The sequence below is a fragment of the Thunnus albacares genome, chromosome 13 (genome assembly GCF_914725855.1).
Source record: "Thunnus albacares chromosome 13, fThuAlb1.1, whole genome shotgun sequence".
In the NCBI taxonomy this organism is placed as follows: domain Eukaryota; kingdom Metazoa; phylum Chordata; class Actinopteri; order Scombriformes; family Scombridae; genus Thunnus; species Thunnus albacares.
In genome coordinates this window covers 23,364,964-23,377,043 of record NC_058118.1, presented here as the reverse complement: position 1 = coordinate 23,377,043, position 12,080 = coordinate 23,364,964, and the positions used below count along the sequence as shown (strand labels likewise).

Sequence of the window (12,080 nt, the reverse complement as noted above, 5' to 3'; positions counted from 1 at the left end):
GAGGGTTTAGTTTTTATTTTCAAGTAGCATCATGTAATTCTGAGCTGCAGTGATGGAATCAGAGTGTAAAAGCATCGACACTGACAGGAATAAAAGTGTGACTGGTTACTGTCGGTACAATGTGAGCAAGAAAACATCAGTACAACACGGTATGTTTTAATGCACAATAATATTTTGATCTCAACCAGATGGAAGCAGAATTCCTGAAAATTTTCTGTAAACAACAAAAATCACATTTTTAAAAAAAATCATTCCAGGCAAAATGAGATTTCATCGACATACGTACATAAACAATTTGCTGCTGTGCAAAAAAACCCAACAAACTCAGCAGTAAAAGTCATAGAAGTGTTAAAGTGATCGATTATAAACTTCAATGTTTGGCATTTATTCTCCAGCAGGATGAGGTTTTCTCAGGTGGTGAGAGATCAGCGAGTGACTGAAAAAAGACAAAAACTCGGGTAGTACCGAGACAACTTACACGTACTCTAAGGAAAACTTAAAACTAATGTAGATCTATAGCACCGTAAGTACATGGAGGCTATAATCTGATTGGATGGTTCATCATTTTTCCTGAACGTCTTTCTTTCTTTATTACGGAGTCCAGAAGAGGCCACAGAGAAAAAATAATTTGTGCTCCCGACTTAATAATTCCTTCCCTGGGTTTAATAAATCATGCTCTGGCTTTAATAATTTGTGCTCCGGATTTAATTATTTGTGCTCTGGAGTTAATTATTTGTGCTCTGGATTTAATAATTTGTGCTTTCGATTTAACAGATTTCACCCTCATGCCATTCTCTCCTCCGGTGTAATGTACACCCTCACTGTGGATCACTGTGGATTTAATAAGGTTTTATTTTGATCTTAGATAAGATATATAGATATACTTAAAGCAGAACACTGTGTTATCTCTGAGATCTTTTAAAATAAAACAGACTTCTGCAGATGTCATTCAGTTTTTGATGTATTATGTCATATATACTGTATGTATTATGCTTTGGCTCCAGATCAGATCAGTAACTGACTTTATAGAGAAAATGTCTCCTTCTCACTTTTTCTTCAAACTTCTGGCTGACTGGCAAAATAGTTCATTCAAAAGCATGAATTATTAAATCGAGAGCACAAACTAGTTTTTTTTTTTTCTCTGTGGACTCCTCCTGGACTCGGTACTTTATTAATTTATTTCATAACTTACTTGTATGTGAAATGAGAGATTCAGCTCTTCTTCTGTTACTCTACTTGACTCTAATCTCTCATAAAATCTCATAAAAATATTGATGACACTACTGACAACCAACTCATACCACCTTATGTTAGAAACACTGGATGTTTCCCTTCATTTCTCATTAAAAAGAGAAACAGCAGAGAGATTTTTGGCACCTTAAAGGTGCAATATGTAAGAATTTTAGTTTAAAACATTAAAAAAATGAACTAAAATTATCAGCAGAGTGCGAAGAAATAATAAAATGAGACCGTCCCCGACTTTCTCGGTTGCCTATAACAGCCTGTGGACGGTTTTGCCGGGAAAATCCAAAGGAAGTGATGTTCAGGACGCTCCCGTCCCCCTACAGCACCTACAGGGTGCAACACTAGCTAACGTTAGCTTAGAAATGGAGTCTGCTAATGTCTGTCCCAAAGCTGGCTTTCTTCCTCTTGGACAGGTAAGCTAACATTACTGTGGTTTTAGCTGGCGAATGTTAGCCACACTGAGTGCGAACAGGAAGCTGACTGCAGCTCACTTAACAGCCACCGGTGTCATTAATGAGAAGAAATTTCTCATTCTTACATATTGCACCTTTAAGAAAACTATTTTAGGGTTTTGATTTGATTTCAAGTAATAAAAGTGTTTCCAGTCGGTCATCTGCTCTTCATCTCTGATTCATTTCTTATCTTATATAACAGGAAGAGTTTTAAGATCATTTAAATGGACAAAGCTCTTAGAAAAAAGCAGCAAACTGTATTTAAAACTGCAGAGAAGCATCAACACATCAGTCAATGTTGGTTTGTTTTGTTCATCACGCCACAGAAAACAAAACCTGTTTCTTCTTGACCACTACAGGAGCAAGAAATGTAAAGTTTGTCCTGAGGGTGGCGCCAGAGGAGAGGCCATGTTGTTACAGCAGCTGTATCCTCTGTACGGTGGCTGTTTTAGGACATTTCAGACACAGCTTATCAGCTCAACTTAGCCTCAACTGCTTGCTAACATTAGCATGCTAACATTTCTGGTGTTTTTCCATGAACTGAACCTCTGAGAGCTTGTAGGATAAAGGTGGTCGGTTTTGCTTTCTCTGTCCCCGACTCAGGACATTCACAGTCGATCCCGTCACATATATTTAGTTCTTAAAGGCCGACACACTAGTCAAGTCAAGTCAAGTTAAAATTTATTTTTATGGCACCTTTAAAACAACCACAGTTGACCAAAGTGCTGAACAGGCATAAAATACCAAAATAAATGAATATAAAACTAAACAACTTTATCAATTTTTGTTTCTCTCTTCAACAAAGCCTCCAATGAGAGATATTATTCATGTCTCCGCCCGGTTAACGCAGTTATAGAACAATCAAGCGCACCTGCCGTGAATAAAACTGAAATAACAGCTACATGAGTCTCATGTTTTACCTTCAAGACTCAGAAATAAAAAAGTGTGAGTCCTGGTTTTAGTTGAGTTATAAAATCCAACACATAATCTGCAAATTAAATCAATTTCTTTTTATATTTATCTGTTTGGTGCGGTGTGTGTGTGTGCACTGCATTTCTCAGAGGTCACGGCGGCATCTTTCACTGGCCTATTGTTTCTAAACCCAAATCATGAGTTTATAGTTTGTAACAGAAAACGAACTGAACTTTGACTCAAAACTTTACATAATATTCACAATATTTGCTGTGTGTAAATGTTGCCAGTGATTCACTGTATTTGGTGACCCGTCAGTTTCTGTGACCTGCGGCGTTGGTCGGGTTTAGGCATGAGGAGCGAGGTGGTCGTGGTTGGAGGAAGAACATCAGTGCAGGTCACAGAATCTGATGGGTCACCAACCAAACACGGTGAAACACTTTAAAAAGAGAAAGATTTCAAACTCCTCGTCCGGAGGCTCAACATCCATCTGCTCTGAGCTAAAAGTTTTTTGCGTAGCGTCCTGCGTCCTCTCTCTACTTTTATTGATCTTCGTCGTCGTCCTCCTCCTCCTCCTCGTCCTCACCGTCGCTGTCCTCCAGCAGCCGCGACTGGAGAGCCAGCCGCTGAGCCACGGCCGTTACCATGGCGGCACCCTTCCCGCTGCCGTCCTCCGAGACGAGGAAGGTGATGTCACACTCGGGGGCGAGGCGGCGCACCCACATCTGGAGCTCCGCACTGAAACTACGGAGGGGGAAGAGAGAGAGAAAGAGAAAGAAAGATAAATATCTGAGAAGTTTAAATGCAACATCAGCTGCAGAAATGTGTTTTCTGTTGTCACACATGACAGAGGTGACAGACTTTTGAGCAGCGGCTTGGTTTATAATTCATGGTATTTCAAGTCTGTCTTAAAACAACAGTCAGGAGCCTAAATAAACACTGAAACATGTTTTTCTTGCTGTAATCATTCCTCCTGTTCATACTGACCATTAGAAGATCCCTTCATAATGCACTTACAATGGAAGTGATGGAGGACAAAATCCACAGTCCTCCTTCTGTGCAAAAATGTATTTAAAAGTTTATATGAAGCGGATAAATGAGTCAAATCAAGTAGATATCTTTAAACATTACAGTCTTTTTAGTGCTGCATTGCAGCAAAAGTTGGCCCAAGCTCAACTTTTTGCCAAAATTACGCAGTGCTAAACTCAGTCTATACATGACATAATGCTAACATGCTATCTTTAGTTTGTTAACATGCTTACATCAGCATGCAAGCTAAATGTTAGCATCATGTTTCCATGCAAACTGTATGCATGTTAAGACTCTAACATGATAAATGTTATGTGTTAAATGTTTGTATGTGAACACTGTACACATATAAACAAAACAAAAAGCTAACATGCTAAATGCATTCTAAATGTTAGCATGTTAACATAACTAAGTAGGCAATAAAGCTAACATTAGCATGCTAACTCCTCTACTCAACTCTTTTTTGAGCCATCCAAATGAGTCAAATCAAGTAGATATCTTTCAACGTTTCAGTCTTTTTAGTGCCAAAGTTCCTCTTTTTGTTACTACACTTCCACCGCAGCTCAACAGGGAAACACAAAGAGGGAATCTGATGCTAGAAAGACTGTAAATGTGTCAGATATCCACTTGATATCTAACACATTTACTTTCCGCATCAGATTCTGCTGATATACAACCAAAAACTCTTCAAAGGAACCTTCAGGTTTTTTTTTGTCAACTGCTGTTTCCAAGTTTCCAAGATGAAGAATGAACTTTTGGAGGTAACAACAAAAATCTACAATGTCATGACAACAGGCTCACTCAGTGTTTTATTGCGACAGATTATACTAAGGTCTTTAATAATGTTAAATTCTTGATAATAAAACTCAAGGGAACAAGGAAATAATAACTAATGACTTGTAAAGGCCTCGTCCAATAAAAACGTTATTATAACCAATAAAAATGACAAAATTACAAGAAAAGTTTGAAAAAGAAAGCACTGAACATAATCTTAAGATAAACTTTTAAATGCATTTTTGCACTAAATGACTGTGTGGACACACTGTGGATTTTGGCCTCCATCACTTCCATTGAAAGCACATTTGAAGGATTTTTTAATATCCAGTATGAACAGGAGGAATGATTACAGCGAGGAAACCCTCTTTCACTGTTCATATGGACACTTGACTGCTGGTTTAAGACACACTAAAAAAACTGTGAACTTGTCCTTTAATATGTGAACACCCAGCGTCTCCTCCTGCTCACACAGAGAGATAAACACATTCTTATATCTTGACTAAACTGCGCAAAAAACCCCCAACAACTATCAACCAGGAATCCCTGCACGGCTAAAAGGGAGTTTGGCTCTTTATAGAAATCCACAAAATAAACATGGTAGAATTTGTTTTAGCACAAACAGTCAAACTGAAACCAGGGGCCAAATTTATCAAACTTCTCAGAGTAGAAAATCACTTCTAACAGGCCAAAAACGCTCATTTTTGGTATTACTTTTAGCACTAGGAGTAAAAGCATTTCATCAAATTTCTTAACTTAGGAGATGACTGCTATCTCTGCCTGTTAGCAGTTTCCAGGAGACGTGTTCAGGCAGATATATTTCATGAGAGGTGAGATGTTTTATGAAAGCTTGTTGAAAATAAGCGTATTGAAAGATCAACAGTTAAAACGTACAGATTGGACTAAAACTTGTATGAACACAGTCATGTCTCCCTGGCTGAAGGGTTATGAATCTCAACTTCATTACAACAGTTAAAACGTCTTTATAAGGTCTTAAATTGTATTATTTATTTAGGCTAGAGAGGCTGTTCACACGGTGCATTTCCCAAGACTGTGTGACGTCACAGAAACAATAATTCCCCCCTCATGTAACGATGTGGTTGAACACAGCTGAGTCAAATTAGTTGTTTGTTTACAGTCTGTGAAGGCTGAATGGTGTGTATACACAGTATCTACGTAAGAGAACTGCAACACATCACCAGAGTTTCTACTTTGTGGATCTGAGTGTCCTAAAAACAGCCGCGTCACGCTCTCTCCGAGGAGAAGTCTTCCTCCTCGCCGAGAGTAAGAGAAGGACGCTTCATAAATGACTCTTAAGAGTGTTTTTAGTCCTAAGTTCACTTTCAGAGAGATACCTAGGGGTGATTCTGAGAAGTTTGATAAATACGAGTCCAGATCTTCCAGGTTCTCTTCCACTAACGTAACGTAAATGACTAAAAATCCAGGAACAAGAACCTTCCTCAACAGTTTGTGGTGTTGTTCTCTCCACATGTTTTTACAAGGACGGTACTTTAAAAAACTGAAACCAAACATTACATTTATAATTAAACTATTATCTGTCAAGTCAAAACATTTTTTATAAAACATTTTACTTTCTACTAGATGTGAAAGCCCTCGTGAGTTGAGACATGTGGGTCTTACTTGGGGTGTTTCCTGTAGACCGTCCCATCGACCCCTACGGTGGTCTTCAGGTGGCTCTGCCCGCGGTTGGCACGGATACGGTTGGCGATGGTCGCCAGGGCAGCGGCGCAGAGGCGGGCGGAGCGTGAGGAGATTGTGTCACAGACCAGATGCACCACGCGGATGTCGACTGAATCCCAATTCAAACCCAACTGGGTCAGAATCTTCTCGGCGTTTTCCAGACCACGGTCCTGCCTGAAGCACAGACACAGACAACATGGAGGCAGGATTTAGGAATAAAACAAAATAAGTTCAAGAGAGACTAATCTATACAGTACACAAAGAAAAAGAATAATAAATCTACAGTATAAATGTGTTAAAAATGTTTACTTCTTTGGTTCTTTGTTTACTTCTCTTTCGAGTTCACAATTTTTCTAGTGCGTCTTAAAACAGCAGTCAGGTGTCCATAGTAACAGTGAAAGAGGTTTTCCTCGCTGTAATCATTCCTCCTGTTCATACTGGATATTAAAAGATCCTTCAAATGTGTTTTCAATGGAAGTGATGGAGGATAAAATCCACAATGTGTTCACACAGTCATTTAAAAGTTGATGTGAAGCTTATATTCAGCTTCAGCAGTCTGAGTTAGTCATATCAAGTGGATATCTGACACATTTACAGTCTTTTTAGCATCAAATTCACTCTTTATGTTTCTGTGTTGAGCTGCAGGTGGAAGTATAGTAACAAAAAGAGGAACTTTGGCACTAAAAAGACTGTAATGTTGAAAGATATCTACTTGATTTGACTCATCTGGACGCTGAAGCTTCATATTAGCTTCAGATAAACTTTTAAATACATTTTTGCGCAGAAGGAGGACTGTGGATTTTGTCCTCCATCATTTACATTGTGAGTGCATTATGAAGGGATCTTCTAATGGTCAGTATGAACAGGAGGAATGATTACAGCAAGAAAAACATGTTTCAATGTTCATTTGAGCTCCTGACTGTTGTTTTAAAACACACTTCAAAAAACTGTGAACTCGTCCTTTAAATATTAAGTTTAAAAGTTAATTGTTGACTTTGGAAACACCTCAACTCACCGTATGACATGATTTTTTCCTGTCGACACCTTTAAATATTGTTTACCACCTGTATTAAGTGTCTCCATTCTGTTTACTCTCAAATTACAAAAAGTCTGTTTTAAAAATATAGATCTATATATATAGATCTATATATATAGATCTATAGGTCTAAAATAAAGTCCGAGAAATTAAAACGATATGTTTAAAGGCTGGAAAAGACTCACTCAGTGTTTCATTATGATAGATTATACTTTGGTCTTTAATCATGTTGTTGATAATAAAACTGTCAAAAAAATGTTTCCTGCAGATGTTTCACAAGGAAGTGAAGGGAATCCGCCCAACTGAAGTGTTGTCAACAACAAACAGAAACAACTAGAAAATTAACACAAGAAAAAGGGGACATTTAAAATAATAAATAATAACAACTAACTGATAAAGACCTTGTCTACAGTATTTGATCATTTGAACTGAATCGGATTACTTGTCAGTGTCCAATTAGAAAGTTTACGTCTCTGAATCACTGATCGACAGCTTCATGACACAACAGAACAAAAGACAAGACAACAATTTAAAAAGACGCCGTCTGACACTCACTCCTCGATCTCAGAGATGAATTTCGTCTCGAAACTCCCCGGCGTCAGCAGCGCCTCCGACGCTTGTCCCTTAAACAGCAGCTTGTCCCCCGTCAGCTTCACCAGCAGCAGCCGCACGATTTCTCCCAGATACATGCCGCTGATCATCTTCTCAAACCTGCGGGAGAAACCAAGCACAGGAAGGAAATAAAAAATCCAAAATACGTTAGCTTGTTTTTGAGTTCTCCTGCCCCCTAGTGGCCAAAAATCAGCTAATGCAGCTTTAAGTTTCTTAAAGGGGACATGACATGCTTTTTGTAAATTTCTATTACTTTTATACTGTTATGATGTCAGATGTAAAAATGCAAGACAAAAGCCAGGGCGTCATCCATCCATAGCCGTTGTTGCTAAGGTGGTTGCTAAGGTTGTTTCACGGGTCGTTCTCGTTGTCCACTCACATATTTCAGCTCTGATTCAGCTCCAACATGTACGGATGGATTTGAGAAGAGGCTGAACTGAAGGGCTGCATAAAGAGCCAGCATATAATTAATAAGGAGTTTTTAAACTGTAAATCATGCAAAGATATTCCAGTAGAGCCCCAGAATATAAATATACACCTGGAAATTTGCATGATATGTCCTCTTTAAAGAAAAATGTGCTTAAAAAGATGAAAGTGGTATTGTTTTTTCTCCTTATTCCTATTAATTATGATGAAAAACACTCAACTTTGCCTTAAAAAGGGGGGATATCTGAGCATGTGCACACATGATTTTAGTAATTGGAGACATTATATAATAAGACTGGAGGCTGGTACATGTTAGACATGTAACTTAACATTTGCATTTTCTTTCTCTCAATTTTCTACAACTGGAAGCATTTTTATCAGCGGTCCTCATCACAAGAGGCCCCCAATTTTGGATATATGAGAGCATAAAATCAGGACCAAGTGACCAACAGTGATTATTTCTATCATTAATTGATCTTTTTTTAATTAATTGATTGCTTAGTCTATAAAATATTTTGCAGTTTTGGTCCAAAACTCAAAAACATTTGATTTACAATGATACAAAACAGTGAAAAGCAGCAAATCATCACAAGCTGGAACCAGAGAGTGTTAAATGACTGGTGGACTAGTGGTAAATGACTTTAAACAATCAATTTAATATTACATTTCTTGTCAGTTTCCTGTCGATTGCCTAATTGTGTCTAATTTTCCAAACTGTCGTCATACGTACGTGTGGACGCCAGGGTTGATGGACGTCTTGTCCACTTCTACGTCAAACTCCGTCTGGATGTGTTTCAGGGAGCCGTCGTCTCCGAAGCCGCCCCACTCTGTGTTGATGCACATCCGTCCGTCCTCGCCCTCCACACGCTTCACGTTCTTCATCTCCTCCATGTAGCAGGCGTTGGTTCCCGTACCTTTTAGAGGAAGACAAACGGGATGAAGGATCAGGGAACAGCAGATGAACGTTAGGCTCAGCTACCATCTAGTCCTAAAGTCCAACTTATAAATGTCATGCTGTCTTATGATTGTCAGCAAGTTTGAAGCATATAAAATGCTTCCTCTTCATTCTTCTTCCAATCCCTGGGCCAGCAGGATAAATCTGGGTGGGGAAAGGGGAAAAAGCCTCATTACCACTACTGAGGCCCTCTACCCCAACTGCACCAGTGGCAGCAGGTCAGACTGTGGTTATACTGGGCAGCTTCCAGGTGTGAATGTGATCAGGGCGTTCCCACAAAAGAGAAGCTTCCTCTCAGTAAAATAAATAAAGGTTTAGTTCTATGAAAGTCTTGAGGGACAGATGTCTCTCCCTTGGGCTGCAGCTAACGATTATTTTCATTATCATTTAATTTGCAGGTTATTTTCTTGATAAAGTTCAGAAAACGGTGCTTATAAAACCCTACAGTCCTGCTTGTGTCATTAGGTGAGTTTCCATCCTCGTTTTTATCCGCATTCTCAATTTGCACATAAAAAAACATAAAAAAATCGGAAAAACATACAGAAATGTCGCAAAAAAGTTGTACGGTAGCCTGAGGTGGAAAAGTTGGTGTATCGGTTAAAAAAAAAAAAAGCAAAAGTTTTTGTTTTGTTTGTTGGCTTTAATATAACGCTCCTAAATTTTTATTTTTAAAATTTTTGTTTTCCATTTTAATAATAAATTTCCTTTTTTTTTCTTTTTACAAATAATACCTGAGTAGTATTGTTTACGTTGTTGTTTATTGTTTTTAAAGAAGTACTTTGTGTTTGTCTTCGTCTGATTTCTACACATTTTCTCTGACAAATCTTTCAAGCTTCTGTTAAATCATTGAGGCAGAATTTGTGATTTTAATTGACAACAGCGTTTACATTCCTGCAGCGACGACCTTCAACGTTCAACATTTTGGGATAAAATGGAGCCTAAAAAAACTTGAGTGGAAAGGCTGAAACTTAAAAAAAAAAAAAAAAAAGATCTGAATAAATGATGACGTACATAAAGCATTTGGCTTAAATGTCACTGAAGAGCAGAAAACATCAGATCAGAAGAGGCTGTAACCTTCCTCAAATGAATACATGAAACAAACAGAAATGTCATCTTTCCATCATGTTTTCCACAACTTTGCTGCTCTTTAATGGCTCTGACCCTGATTAGCACCACCAGCAAAGAAACAAGCATTAAATTTGCTTATAATTTGCACTATACTTGGATGGAAACCTGACTAGTGGCTGCAAACAGTCTCCACTAATATAAGCTGAAATCTATAATATTTACAGATAATGAAATGTTGATGAAATTCAGGCGTACATCAGGCTCTGCCCCTGTGATTTATGTTTACTACACTGCTGCTCATCAAATCAAACCTCCCTGTTTGCTCTCCCACACCTTTATTTCTTCTCTCTTCTCTCCAACACACACACACACACACACACACACACACACACACACACACACACACACACACACACACAGACGTGTATAAGGTAGCGCTGTAATCATCTCCAAAGGGACGCCGTTTGCTTCATATTCCAGTGAGCTCTCAAACTAATTATAGCAGGGAAAGATGACATTTCACTCCTCCAGCATGACCCTCATTATATCTAATGTCATCATGCTGTATAGCAGCCTTTCCTGCTCATCAGGTAAAACTTATTATGTCTGTTAGATGAGAAATAATGTGTTCTGTAATACCTGAGAGGACACTCTTCTCCATGATTAGCCGTCAGAGTGAAGAACAGCCTCCTGGGTAATGTGGGTTTGGAAGACTTAAAGATCCCCTCCAGACATGTTTTAAGATGTATATAAAATACTCTACTTTGAATAATAATGTGTGTCTGATATGGTTTGTCCACAAAAAAAGTTAAATTATCTTGTTAGAATCCTTAAAATTACATCTATTCCCTCTCCCTCGTTAAAAAATGCAGAATCTGTGAATATGTAAATATATTTAATTGCAGAAGTTTAACTGCTGGACATCAGATGTCTCCTGCTTCATTGTTTGTGCATTGGAGGCTTCAAGTTTCAACATCACACTTGTGTAAGTTTCATACTGGTTTCCAAACTGGTTGTGATGTCATAAATCCTGCTCGTAGATCGGCTCCTTAAAATCAGATTTTCAATGAGCTCAGAGAAACTTTCAACATTCAACTGAAGGCAACTGAAGGGGGGACTATAAGTATCAAGTTTAAAGTTATATTCTAATGAAATATTCAAGTAGAGTACAAGTACCTCAAAATTATACTTCAGTACTTGAGTAAATGTACTTAGTTACTTTCCACCACTGAATCATCCAAAGAGGGTTTAAGGCTGTTTGTAAAAGCAGAACCGGTGAAGAACGGTGTCAAAAACAACAAGCAACAACACCCAGCTGCATGATATTAACACAAAGTTACAAAATAAGTTCATAATTATGCTGACTAGATGTTTAATACTACGTAAATGTGCATTTACTATGTATATATGTCAGAAAAATCACAGATATAATCCCCAAACCCAGTTCATCCTCAAGTCCTGAAGTTGTTTATTCATTAAATGTATGTTTACCGATGATCATGCCGATCTCGCAGCTCTGGTCCCTGTAGCCGCAGCTCATCATCGTGCCAACGGTGTCGTTCACCATGGCAACGGAGCCAATATCATAGTCCTGGAGGGAGAGAGAGAGAAATGTGTGTTTATTTCCCTCTTATTTGTAATCTCTAGACCAAATAACTTGCCTGTAAATACATTATGCTGAATCTCTGTCCCACGAAGAGATGAGCAGCATTAAGAGAGACAGACAAGTGGGGAAAAAACCTGCACAAACAATACATCTTTTACCGTTGGAAAGTTGTTTATTTCCCTTTTTAAATGGTGCCACATTTGTAAGGAACATGCATTTGTAGGATGAGCAGCAGAGCTGAGTATGTGGGTTGCACCCATGAAA

General features: G+C 38.4%; 1 protein-coding gene across 5 annotated transcripts in view; it reads right to left on the bottom strand.

Annotated features, from left to right (window-relative positions):
• LOC122995321 (hexokinase-2-like) overlaps window positions 1–12,080 on the bottom strand; it is a 32,031-nt gene continuing 19,951 nt past the window's right edge. For all 5 annotated transcript variants that reach the window (XM_044370469.1, XM_044370467.1, XM_044370466.1 and 2 more), the window contains 5 exons: window positions 11,702–11,801; window positions 8,918–9,101; window positions 7,705–7,860; window positions 6,054–6,287; window positions 1–3,353 (listed from right to left, as the gene is read on the bottom strand). In XM_044370469.1, the coding sequence (XP_044226404.1) occupies window positions 3,152–3,353; window positions 6,054–6,287; window positions 7,705–7,860; window positions 8,918–9,101; window positions 11,702–11,801 (876 nt within the window). In that variant the 3' untranslated portion in view covers window positions 1–3,151. The remainder of the gene's footprint in view (window positions 3,354–6,053; window positions 6,288–7,704; window positions 7,861–8,917; window positions 9,102–11,701; window positions 11,802–12,080) is intronic.